We start from the raw sequence: 13,275 nt of genomic DNA on the forward strand, positions 1-13,275 counted from the left end.
TACCAACCCCAAGTATTTGGGTGGGCCAGCATCTGTCTGGTGCATGTTAGCCCACCAGCAGTCCTGGCCTTGCCTCATTAGTCTGCAGTGGGACCTCTCCAGAGGTAGCGAGGGCCTGAATGCTGCAGTTCTATAGGTCAGTTCTCAGTGTTCTTGAGTGAGCAGGACAAGGCTCTGCTGGATCAGGGTCTCTTGGTGAGCCTGGCTGTTGGTGGGTGGCCTTGCAGAGCTGTCCCTTGGTCAGAGCCAGGGACTTCTCATGTGGTGACTTGGCTCTGTGTTAAATCACTCCTGATGAACTTGTGAGCCTCTGGTGCTTTTACTCAGTGCAAGAACAGCTTGTGCATTGTGCATAGTAGTTAGGCTACATTAACATAAAGCTCATAGCTCCTGCAGTCCTCACTACTGTCTCAACTTAATGAGCCTGGAGATCCACCCTTAATGTAGTAGCTGTAGCAGTTAAAAGTACTGCCTCTGTTTGACTTCCTCTCTTCTGGTGGCAGGGCTTGGGGAAGAGATGTATTCCAGTAGGGGAAACTTGTACTTTTAATCTGTTCATGGTCCCTCCAGCTTTTCAGTTGTCTTCCTCAGGTCAAACTAAATTTATCCTGGATTGAATGTGTGTTTAAGAAGCCCCATTCAGCCTTAAGAGGATTACATGTGGTAGAGGAGGAGGGACTGCAGAAGTTCATGACCTTTCACTAATGCTATTGGGGAAACACGTGTGGAGATGCCCTGCTTGGTGTGGTGAAGTGCACAGAGATGGCCACGGCATCGGGCTGAGCAATGTGAGACAACGAGCTTATTCAGGGCCCTGTTCCTGACACAGGTGGGGAGTTATCCAGGTGGTGTAAGGGACTGCCACTGGAGACTTAAGTGGGCATACCTAATGTTAAATCTCTATAAAGATCAGTTTGCAGTTAATGATAATCCTCGGTGAACTTAATTGCCTCGTCAAAATGATCTGAGCTGTCAGGCCCAGCCTGACACCGCAGTCGTTTATGGGTGCTCGCTCCAGGAGCTTCCCAAACACAAGGCTTAGGTCAGGCCCAAACTGAAGGGTACAGCGCGGCAGCACGGTGGCTGCTGGCCATGAAGGCTGTAATTGTGGAACCTGTCTGGTTGCTTCCCAGACAGGATCATGCGGTGCTTCAAAACACCTGCCTCTCTTCAGAGAGCACTGAATCAGCCTGAAAGGCAAAACTTCCTCAGCATGGCTGTGTCACACAGACATCAGCTTGTTGTGGCCCTGCATGCCACAGCTTCTGGTGTTGGTTCTTCCCAAAATGTAAAGCTAATGTGTGTGCTTGCTGCTGGTCTGGGTAAGAACGTGAGCGAAGCCATTCTCTTTAGGTAGCTTTTGTTGCACAGCTGTTCAGGTGTTTTTTGTTTTTTGTTTTTTGTTTTTTTTTTGCTAGGCTTCAAAGCCTGGCCTTGTTGGCTACCAGATCTGGGTAGGAAAGCTTTTGAAATCCTGTCTGTTCTGTAGGGACAACTTCCAGCCTATGTGGAACAGCGAGTAAAGCTTCTCTTTAGCCTTTGTATGCCCATTTGTTCACCTGGCTAAAGGACTTATTTCAACTAAAGGTGATATGGACTGAAAACAAGGGCTTGAAGTGGCTGTAGGTACCCCAAGTGTAGCCGTATGTTGTCTGTAAACTGACAGCCCATTGTTCAAAGGATTGGGGGATGCTTAAACTGCTTACTGTGGCTTGAGGTGCCAAGGTGAGCATAAAAGGCTGCTAGCTGAGACCCATCAGCCCTTAATGATTCTGGGGAGTTCCTTTATTTAAGGAAAGCCAAAGGAAGAATGCTGACCAAGACTAAATCAGCTTGTTGCCTGCCATCAGCTGCTGTTAATGGCATCCCTTGTTTAGCCACCGAAAAAGTCCTCCCTGGTACTGTAATGTAAATGCCTCTGTCCTTCACTGCCCTGCAGCCACCAAGACGGATAGATGGCACTGGGATGAGGGGAAAAATACTGTGGATGGTGACCCAAAGCATAGCACAGTGGTGCCTAAGCCAAGGCAAGGCTGTGGCTTGCCCCAAATAAGTGCCGGATGCCCTGGACACAAACCCAGGAGAGCTGAACGGGATGTCGCTGCAGATCCAGCAGGTTTCCTGAGGGTTTCATGACCTGCTGTGCTGAGATGGTGTTTGGTTGTGCAGGTTTTTGGGCACTAGTGCTGTGACAGTCTCTCAGAAGTAGGTAGAGCAGTGAGCCAAAGTTGCAGCCCCTCTTAGTTTCTTAAATAGTTGGTTGCTAGCTGTTCAAGTGCTTGTGGTTACCAAAAGAAGTCAAACTCCTTCAGCTGGCTGTGAAATGGTTTGTGCAGCAACAAATTTCTCCACTTGAGGAGTTTTTCAGATTACAGGGAAGATGCTTAGTTGTGTATTAGAAAAACCTCTTGTAACTAGTAGGTTTATGCCTAACAAGAGCTTTCCTAAGCCCCTGATGATCCCCGGTGTACCTGAGGAATACAATTGGCTCATCCTCTACAGGCTTTCGCTCAAGATTTGTTGTAGTCTGCCTTGTACGCAAAATGTATTTGAGAAGCTTAATTTTCATGGATGCAGTTCCTAGCCTTTGAAACCGGAGGGATAAAAAGGTGTGAAAGGCAAAAGGGCGCTCCTGCTGTGAGCCGCCTTTCCGCTTGTGACCCGAAGGGCTTAGCAGGGTTTGCCTGGCCTCCTGCTTCTCTGGATTTGATCTGGAAGTTCAGAGCTATAGCTCACAATGCTGCTGCGCACAAAGACGCCTTGGAGCTGCATCTCTTGGTGAACAGAGCTCCTTCCGCTCTGTTTTCCAGCAGAGCTCTTATCCCTCCCCTGTGCCCACGCTTGTTTGTGGAGGGGCTTCCTCTGCATTCAGGCTCCGCTAGAAATTAGTGTGTGGGAGGGAAGGGGGACCTTGCATGGCCACAGCAGCAGGAGGAGTGTTTGGTTTGTGTGTGCTTAACCATTCTGCTTCCTTTTTTTCCCCTCTGTATTTTCCCAGTTTTCAAGACAAAGCGTGCTTGCTGGATTTTAGCTGGCTTTGCAGGTGGCCTGCGTCTGGAGGGCTTGGAAGTCTGGATGCCTTGGTGCTTGCTCGTGTCAGTTTGCAGAACGAGTCTGATGGCACTGAGGGATGCTGCTGCTGTGGGGCAGGGCCTGGCTTGTGCTCGGCTCCTCGTGCTGCCTTAACCCCTCTGCAAGCTGCCTGCGGGCCGTGGCGCTTGGTGCCAGTCCTTCCTTGTCCTCTCCACTCAGGCTCAAGCTGTAATTTTCTAAATATTTTCCTGTTTGAAATGCCTGGCTGGTGCAGCCGCACTGCATACCAGATTGGGGAAATGAGCCAGGCTAAAACTAACTCCTGGTGGCGTGGCTTTAACCAGATCGGTTCCCCAGCCCAGCTTCCAGGGTGGAAGCTCATCTGCCTAAACTGGTGTGAGTGGGGAGGGAGTGCTGGGGTGGGGACAAGTGGCTGGGGCTTGCGTAAGCCTGCTGGTAGGGTTGAGCTGCAAGTTCAGGGCTGAGCCGCGTGGAGATGCTCCTTGTGAAGAAGCCTTTGAAATGCCTTAAATGTGGGGCTAACATTTGAAGTCTGAAAAATGCAGCTTTCTGTCGGGGCGGTGGTGTGGAAAGCTGCCCAGCCTGTGCTGCTGTGCGCCCTGGCTCTGGGGACGTCCCGATCTGGTGGGAGGACGTCACCTGGGAGAGCTGCTGAGACTCGCACGGGAGCGCTTCGCTAAGGACCTGCTTCTCAGGATGCTGCTGAAACAAAACTCGACCGGCTTGGGCATGAGCCCAGCGCCGCAGCACGGCTCCCTCTGCCATGATGGTTGGGTTCCAGGGGCAACTCCAGGGAAAAACCCAGGTTGGAAAAATTTGGGCTGGTTCTCGGGGCTTGGAAAAGTCTGCGGCAAAGCATTTGGGCTGGGCTGGGTCAGATTGCAAAGTGAAACTAATATTTGGTAGGCACGTACTTGCAACTAACTTGAGGTTGTGACTCTTCAGACTGGATTTCTGTAGGAAATTAATTCCTCCTGCCCCACATCCTATTAGTTTTACATGTGTGCCATTAACAATTGACTGCTTTGTAGCAAATTTCCATTCTCTGAGTTTGAAAATAAGCATTCCAGAAATGCATTTTAAATTCCCTTAAGTTTTTTTCCTTGATGACCCATATCTATCTTTCTCTGTGGCTGTTTGCCGTTAAAGGGGAAACAGGCTTGTGCTGGCTGTTTGCTTTGGTTGGGAGAAGGTCTAATTAAGAAATGCTGGTTATCAAAGTAAATCCTGCTTTGTTTCAGCAGCTATGCCTGTTAACTGAATTGCAGAGAGCTTGTCTTCAATGTAGGTTGAAGTCGTCAGAAAGAAACACAGCTCTGAACCCAAATCTGATTGGGTTCAATTAAACAAAATAGCTTATTTCCTGAGAAATAGGGATAGTGAGGGAAAGCTGGCATGTCTGGCTTAGGATGCTGTGGTATGAGCACTTTGAGTTCGTTCCCTATTTTCCCTATTTGTTCAGTTGTGGGTTTTCCAGAGGGGCTCTGGATGGGATTTGAGTTCTGCTGTCAGAAAATGCTTCCTGCTTGTGTCCGTGCTTGTCAGAACATCAGGTGTGATGGGAGTTGATGGTGGAGATGGTACAAAACCTGTGCGATTCTGTTCCCCAGGTGGAAGGTAGCCTCCTCCTGCCAGGGATGGGGACTCATGCAGAGCACTTGTGCATTTCCATAAACACAGAAATGTTGCATATTCATATGGGCAAGTTATGGTTGCTGTGGGAACTGAGTTGTCTGAGCAATGTGCCTTTCTCCTCTCCTCCCTACAGCTGCATTATAAATGTTTTTAGGGCCTGTCCAAAACAAGCAATCCAAAAAGTGTACAGGAGGAATTAATGCAGTAAAACACCCAGCCGGAGATGCGGCACGATGTTTTCAGAGAAATACTCGGTGCTGTTACAGGCGCCTGGTAGCAATTTGACTGAATTGGTGCTACAGCTCGTACTAGCATACTAGGGGAGCAGGAAAAGCTGTGCGGATGCTATGCCAGCAGGGTACCATGGAGGATGCTGTGGCCAGGGAGGCAGCTGGTTGTCGGTGGGTACAGTTTTAGCTGGTTGCATCCCGACTGTGGTGTTTTAGCTCCTGAAACCACTGTGGGGTGAAGGCAAGGGCCCCACCTCGGTGCCTGGCTGTGCTGGGTGCTGAGTGAGGAGAGATGTGGCTGTGGGCACAGAAAAGGAGGCCTGTGGAGGCCAGCAGGCTGCCTGGGATGGCCAGGGCCGCACGTGAGGGATAACGTGACGGGCTGGAGTCGCTGAAGAGCCGCGAGCAGCGTGTGCGCGAGGTGCACATCTGATGGCACAGTGGGAGGGAAGGGGGCAGGGGGAGGAGGAGGAGACAGCTGCCACTGCCTGGAGCTGGCTTATAAATGCCCTCTGACTCAGATTTCGGGTAGCACGGCTGAGCATCTTGTGGTTTCATCAGCCCCCAGATCCCGCATTAAGCTGGAATTCGCAGACTATGAACCTGCTGCGTTTCCTTAGGCTGTTGGCACGGGCTTAAACCGAGGCAGGAATCCGGCATCTCCAGTACCGTAGGCTCGCGCACCTCCCGCAGGGGAGGGGAGGGCTCAGGGCAGGGGGGGGACCGGGCAGGCGGAAGGGAAATAGGCCATGGAAATTCCCGATGGGAAACGGGTCCTGCGCTCCCTACGCTGGTGTGATGTGCCCATGAGGACCGGACAGGGATAACGCGCTTCCCTCTGGGTAGCGGGGAGGGGGTGAAGGTTATCCTTGTTACTCAGTGGTAAACAATGCAGAGTCAGGGAGGCAGAGTGGCCAAGCTGAACCGAATAGATTATGCTAGCAGAATTGTGAAGCTTTGCATCGGGCTCTGAACTGGAGCCAGCAGCTGGAGGCTGTCCAGGACTAAAGTGTTTTTGGGTTTTGTGGGCGGAGGGAGGCGGGGACAGGAGAGCTGGGTAGCACTAAAACTAACTGTCTGCTGTCGCTGCTGCGATCGTCGTTGCTGGGGGGATCGCTGTCTGCTGCGCTGTGGAGCTCTGCTTTTGTGCTGCCTGGCTTACCGGAGCTGCACCCTTTTCCTCCTGCCTGCTGCCTTGTCTTTCGGGGGAATCCATCCTTTCTTCTTACCCCTATTTTGTAAGAGCTGATGCGGTTCTCTTGCATGGCTGAGTGACGTCACTGTCAGCACAGTAAGCATCAGCAGCCTGGTCACATGCTGACCCAGTCAGTAATGCAGGCGGGATAGGAAGGTGGAGGGGCTGAGGGGGGTGGGGGGCTGGTTTCTGGACATATGGTAGCCCTCCCTTTCGGGGTGCAACCGCTGGCTGCGGCGGCAGTGGCTTCAGAGCAGCGCCAGACCTGCCTTGGGGCTTAACGCTTCGGAAAACTCCTTTCGAAAGAAAAGCAGCCCTGAACTCTCAAGCTTCTGTTTGTTCTCAATCTGAGCAGACTTCCAGGACTCTGAAGAAGCAGTGGCAAGCAGGATGCTTTTCCCCACATCCACGCAAGAGTCTTCCCGTGGCCTCCCCGACACCAACGACCTGTGCCTTGGCCTGCAGTCCCTCAACCTGACAGGGTGGGACAGACCCTGGAGCACCCAGGACTCTGATGCTGCAGCACAAACCAGCACACAGTCCGGTGAGTGGCACATGCAGCAACAGTTGCTGGATTCATTTTTTTTTTTTTTTGGCTCTTTTAAAGCTAATGCAGAGCAATTGCTTGTGTAACAGGGTGCTGGCAGTTTCCGATGGGGGCTTGTCGCCCTGTAGTGCTTGTGTAACGTGGTGGCAAGGGCAGGGTTGAGTTGGGGAGGCTGTGGCTGGCTGTGCCACAGCCCCCTCTGCTCTGCTGTCAGTTCACTGCAGGCAGAAGTGCCCGGGCTTATCTTTCGCTGTCGCTGTGACGCTGCTGGAGGAATAACGCAGCTGAGAGAAGAGAAATCCTCTCCCTGCCACTGCATGGAGTGGGTGGGGGGTGTGGTGCTAGGGCACTGAGCCACGCCGCCTGCGAGCGCAGCCCAACTTCGCTCCGGTGGCCGGAGAAAATCCCTAGCGGCAGGCAGGGCGCGTTGCAGCCGGGTGTTTGCAGAGAGACCCCCTGCCTGGCTGCGAGAGTCCCGGTGGCAGTGCTCACCCCTGCGCAGCAGCAGTGCTGGCTGCACGACTGCCTCTGGGGTGTGGTAGGTGCAGCCAGCACCTGGCAAACTACTTCAGCCTGGGGGATTCGGAGGGAGCCTTCCCTGGCTGGAAGCATCGGTCTGCTCCGAGCAGCGGGCTGGAGGAGGTGCAGCAGAATGGCTTCTCGCTTGAACCCCTGTGGTCCGGCGCAAACCTACGTGATTGGCAGGGTGTGGGCTTGCAGCCGTGCTGCTGGCTTCCCTTCCCCCAGCGCTGTGTCCCCAGCTGGGATGGGATGGGGAGTCCTGGGGGTGCTGGGCACTCCCCAGCACCACTCAGGGCTCAGTTAACTCCTACGGAGCTACTGGCTTTCTCTGTCAAACCGTGTGTGCTCAGGATGAGGAAGGGGCGCCTCGTGCACAAACTCGTTGCAGCTCCCTGTCGTGGGGCAGGGGGTGTGGTGGAGAGGGATGTGTTCATTTCCCAGCCTTGCGGGGCTGTAAGGACCAGCTTCTCCAGCGCTGGCGTGCTCATTCAAGTATCAGTCCATGGAAAGATCTAGTGCTTTGGCAGAGTTTGTACAAGTTCAGCCTGGTTGCTACAGAAACTCATCCCTTTATAGCAGCACGCTGCTGCTTTGTTAAAAGGGTAGTGCATCTTTGCGCAGACTTGGGTGACACAGGAGGCCCCAGGCATGAAGTTGTTGCTGACAGGAATGTAGATATCCCCTGGGCAGTGCCATGTGGGTGTCTGGGGGGGGTAGGAGGTGCTGCAGACCACCTCCGATGCCCAGCTGTTTACACTGTGTGTGCTCTGAGGGGGTGCTGCCCCTGGATAGGAAGAGCTGAGCTTTTGGGACACAACACAGCATGTCACTGCATCGGTCGTAAAAATCGCTTGTGGGGTGGCAGAGTTTGAAATGACAGCTTTGTCAGCACCGCTTGCTCGAGTTCCCACATCCAGTTCCCGCAAGACAGAGCTCATGGACCCTAGGGCAGGCAACCAGGGTCTGCTATGGTCAGGCTGTGGTTGCTGTATGAAACCTCCAGCACATGGCCCTCTGGGTTTCCCTGAACGAGCCAGGGAACACCACGCTCACTGTGTCCTGTAGCTGATTCACTGCCAGCTCAACCCCTGCTGAAGCATGGTGGGGGGATGGAGGAATGGGAGTTATCGGTGCTGTGGGCTGGACAGATGCCTTAGTACAGGCTGTGCGCAGAGCCCCTTATGGCAGCAAGCAGACTGTAGGGCCCTGGGCTGTGCTGTAGGACCTTAATGTAAAGGATCACTCAAAGGAGGCTGTGTCGGTGCTGAACCATCCCTCCAGCATTAACCATGCTATGCAGGGCTGGGTCGTAGTGCTGCAGAACTGGGGCTGTCACGCACTGGGGTGGCTGCTCCGTGCTGGTGTCCCAGCCCCACCTGATCTGGTGCGGCTGTCCCCAGCTCTCTTGGCCAGCTTCCTGCCAGGCTGCGTTGGCAGAGGTGCAGACATCTCTGCAGCGCTCTGCCAGGCAGGCAGCAGCGCTTGCACGAGCCTGTGGCAGGCTTCTGTGTGCCGCAGGTTGAGCTGCGTAGACTGTGGTGCTGGGGGATGTGTGCCCTTCCAAGGGCAGGGGGCTTCTGGTTTTGTAAGGGAGGTGAATTTGGGGGGTGATGTGAAGGTGCTGTGGTGATCTCCCTGCTAGCAGAGGCTGTGCTGGAGCTCCTGCCACAGAGGCTTGGGAGGAGCGGTGGAAAGGGGCTGTGCCTGGGTGGCCTGCATCCCCTGGGTGCTTTTGGTAGCAGCAGCTGTTGGGAGGTGGCACCCAGCATTGTCTGGAGAAGACTTCCTCACTTTCACTCCTCCTATTCCCTTGGTATAGGAGGTGGGGATGACTGGGGCATAAACCAGCCCAGATGCAGCTTCCCTGGAGGAGCCTCAGGCCTTTGGAGCACCCCGGCTGTATGGTTGGGGTGTCCTGAGGCTGCATTCTGCCTGTCCATCCCACCCTCCCTTCCAGGATGTGCAGCAGCTAGGCCGGGGGCGTGCTCCTGGGCCTGCCCAGTTGTTCCAGTCCTGCTCCAAGCGCTGTGGGGGTGGCATCTGCTCACTGGGGAGGTGAAATGTTGGGGTCTGTGTGCGGCTGTGGTACGGCTTCAGCCTGCCTACGCCTCCTGGGGCTGCAGAGCTGCGGCTGCCTGCTCTGCCAGGGCCCTGGAGCGGCAGTGTGAAGCTCCGGGGGAAGAGAAGCCATGTAGCTCGGGAGCTCCTCTCTGGGTGGTGGAGGAGCACTCCTGGGGCTGTGAGCTGCGCAGATCTGAGAAGCTAGCGGACATTTGTGGGTGGCCTGGCCATGCTGTGGCTGAAAGGAAGACATGGGCTGGGTGCTTCCATGTCCGCGCACTCCTAGCACCCGGCATTGCAGCCTAGGAGGCTGCATGAGCCTGCTCCCCAGGGCTGGGAACTCTTTTGGGGGTGTTCTGCAGGCAGGTGAGGCTGTGTCAGGGCTGGGCAGTCTCTAGGGGCTGGGGAGGGATGGTGCTGCTGGCACCCAATGCCTTTGGAAGGTTCCAGCAGTGACTCAGCTGCGCAGACCCATGGGGAGGTGGCTGGAAGGGTGGAAGTGCAAAAAGGAGGAGGAAAAAAAAAGCACAAGTAACAGTCAGGCTAAAAATACTGCTGATGTGGTCCCCTGCAGTGCCTGTGCTTGAGCACTGACGAGCTGGGACCTCCTCTGCTGCCTGTTGTCCCTGCCAGCGCAGAGCTCGGAGCCGAAGGGGAGGACCTGCTGGCTGCACACCCTCCTGGTGTCACCTTGTGCACCCAGGGTGGTGGCATGGCACAGCAGGACCCGGTGCCACACCAGAGGAGGCCAAGGTGCGGTGAGGCTGGTTTGTATGCTCCAGTCCTGCCTCTGTCCCCCTTCCCAAAGGGATGCTGGAATGGCTGTGCGGGACCGGGCTGTTATAATGCGCCTTCCTTCTGGGTGTAGCACCGTAATGCACCGAGGACGTGTACTTAGCCCTTGAGAGCGTGCCAGACGCGCTGCCAGCCCCTGAAGCTGGTGTCTGGAGAGAGCCTCCCCGGGAGGCAGCAGCTGCTGCAGGCTGAAGCCGCCTGCATTTATTGGCTGTAGGAGTGAACTGCTGTCTCATAGCTGGGAAGGCACATCAAACCCGCTGCTGCCACTAGATCTGTCAGGCTGGAAGTACTTCATCGAGCCCCAGAAAGCTGCTCGGTGGCCTGGGGAGGGGCTTTTGCAGGAAACTGGCCTGAAGCACTTCCAGTGCTGGCATCCCAGCTGTCTTTCTGGAGGCAGCGTTTCCCCTTTACAGCATCCCAGCAGCGGGCAGCCGCTTGCCTCAAGACCTCTGTGTTCCTCCCTCTGCAGGGGCAAGGAAGGGGTAAGAGGCAGCAAGGCAGGACTGCCCTTGGTGGCATCCTTTATCCTTCCTGTTTCTAAAGGAGTGTGAGCAAATAGGGTCCTGTTCCAGTTCTTGCCCAGAGAACCAGTGACAGCAGTGTGGATTTCACAGCTCCCTCGCCGTGTTCTGCCCGTGTGCCAGCTGCTTGGTCTGGCTGGCCTGGTCTGCCCTATATTGGTTAGTCTCAGCCTCCCTATGTGGGACAGGCAGGTTTGCCCACTGGGAAATCATCCTAAAACCAGTCTGTTAATGTGAAGCTTGCCACGGTACCAATGCACTGGAGGAGCTTTCTGTCCTGTTCCCTGAGCTGAGTGTGGCCTCCATAGGCTCTAACACAGGTGTGAGCAGTGCTTGGTGTCGGTTTCAGACTTCTTTGTTCTGCTCATGTCCCTGTAAAGAGAAGGAGCTTGGTCCTTCAGCCCCTCTTCAGAGATCTGCAGCCTCAGGCTTTTTGCTGAGCACTGGTTGTGGGGGGGACGACTGTCAGGGTGTTCTCAGGAGGATCAGCTCTGCTCTGCGATGTCACCCTTGTTGTTCTTTTGCCCCTAAATAAGTTCTGAACGCTGCTATCGGTGTCTTGGGAAACTGCTGATGGTGGCCTTGCCTCCTGGAGGCTGGGATGCTGTCTTTGGGTGAGGACAGCCTGAGCAGATGTGCAATTCCAAAATGTCCCTGAGTTCTTAAGCATCACCATGAGGCTGCTGGTGTGGCAACAGACTTGAGTTTGGTCTTGGATCCTTTCAAGAGGGGCTCCCAGTTCTACTGCTTCCCACAGCACAGCGACTTCTTTCCATAGTAAGCGTGGATGTGCTGGTCATCTGCGGCTGCTTAAAGTCTGCTGGGCCAGGGCTGCGGGCAGTCTGTGTGCTGCCTGGCAAGGAGCTGGAGCCTCTCTTAGGAGGCTCTAAAGCCTGCAAGGCAAAAGCCCATCACCCCCTGACAGGGGGATGTGTCTTTCAAGATACAAGACCTGTTGCACAGGAAGACGTGTGGCTGTTTCCATGGTCTCCTAGCCTTTCTTCCCAACAACAGCAGGAGGGACCTGCACGCTGCTCCCCCAGGACCGGCTATTTGCAGACTGTCTTCAAAACACTGCATCTGTGGTGGCAGGCACCTGGGAAAACACCTCCTCCAGAGCTGGTTAGCTTTGGCAGAAGGAAGCAGGAAGCACCCCTCTTTCTGCAGGGTAATCCAGACTCCTGGTGTGTGCCATGGCTGCAGAGGAGGTCGGTGAGTGTTGCTGATCAGTCTGGGGTGGTTGCTAATGAGCACGACACAGCAGGTGCTGCCCTTCCTACAGGGCTGGAGCTGCTGGCTTGGAGTGCTCAGCTGCAGAGCTTGAGGAAGACCCTGGAGGGACAGGATCTGGGTGAGGAAGTCCCCAGGGCATCCATTCTGTTTAATTTGCTGCTGGGCTAACCTGTGCTGCAGCATGGTGCCAAGTGCCCGCTCCCAAGCAGGGCGGCAGCTTGGTACAAACAGCTGCAGTGCCTCATATGTGGAGATCCCTTATAATAACACAATAAGGGAAGATGTCCAGTTTTCCAAGCTGGAAGCTGGCCTGCCTTGCAGGGTCTCCTGCGTGCCCATTGTACTGCAGCGCTGCCTACGCGATGGCCTGCCTAAAAGCTTGCCCCGTGCCCTCTTAGCTCCTGTAGGGCTTTTCTGAGGGCGTACTTGGTGTGGATGCTTAATGGGCACTTGTTTCTTGAGGACATCTCGGTAAGGGCTGATCACATTCCATGGGCTGATTTCTCAGCTGCTGGCCAGAGCTGGCTGTGCTGAGGAACAGAGCCCGGAGCACTTGATAGCTGCAGGCTGTTTGTGGGGCAGTGGTGCTTGATCCTTAACGGAATAACTCATGTTTCAAATAAGTAAAACAAGTATCCAAGCTCCAAGTTTGCAACTGGCTTCTAATGGAAGCTGCTCTTAATCCGGCTTTTAGATCTTCCATTTGAGCAGCTTCTCCTAAACAGATTTTTTTTTTGCACTGATGTTGTAAGGCAGAAGATGCAAATAGGTGAACAACTTGAACAGGAGCCTACCCAGCATCTCTGCCTTCATCCAGCAAGAGCTAAAGTGGGTCAGGGCAGCCTCCTGGCTTGTGCTGGAGATGGCTTGCAGGAGCAGGCACGCCCCACCAAAAATCCTTTCCCTTGGTCCCTCCTGGGAGGGAAGGATGTTTGAGTGTGCTCTCCAGAGCATCCGAGGGGCTGTTGCTGCTGCCTGGCCACTGAGCCTGTGGAGGTAACGGCGGATGAGTGTGGGTGCAAGAAAGGCACAGACTTCTCAAGCATCTGATCGTTGGTGGAGGTGTGGTGGAGAAAATGCTCCAGCACTGGCAGATCTCCACCCTTCATAGACAAGCTATCTGTTGCTTCATCGCCTGGTGATGCTGGTGTGTACGAATACATGGGGCTTGTGGAGCTTCCCTATAAGCTTTCGACACCAGATTGTAGTTCGAAGCGTGTGCCTCTCATCTAGCTGCTGAAATGAGCCTTACAAGTGTCTCCTCCCAAGGAGAGCATCTGAGCTGCTCCTTGGTGGCTCTGAGCTGCCCCAGGCGACTAGCAGCTTAGTCTTTTTTCCACTGTGATTGATATTGGAGGTGGTAGCAGAGTGTTTCAGATGTGTGCAAGCTCTGGCCTGGGGTAAAATTCATCCCCAAAATTGTGCCAATCAAATGAGGGATAGGACAGACAGGTTTTCTTCCATCCCTTGTGCTGCTAG

At 54.5% G+C, this 13,275-nt stretch overlaps 1 protein-coding gene across 2 annotated transcripts in view; it reads left to right on the forward strand.

Moving 5' to 3' along the window:
• Positions 1-13,275, forward strand: part of CPEB1 (cytoplasmic polyadenylation element binding protein 1) — a gene marked incomplete at both ends in the record, with an annotated part of 33,843 nt that overhangs the window by 7,109 nt on the left and 13,459 nt on the right. For both annotated transcript variants that reach the window (XM_084293576.1, XM_084293577.1), the window contains one exon: positions 6,470-6,658. In XM_084293576.1, coding sequence (XP_084149702.1) covers positions 6,470-6,658 — 189 coding nt within the window. The remainder of the gene's footprint in view (positions 1-6,469; positions 6,659-13,275) is intronic.

This window comes from Netta rufina (assembly GCF_964035555.1).
Source record: "Netta rufina genome assembly, chromosome: 11".
Taxonomy (NCBI): domain Eukaryota; kingdom Metazoa; phylum Chordata; class Aves; order Anseriformes; family Anatidae; genus Netta; species Netta rufina.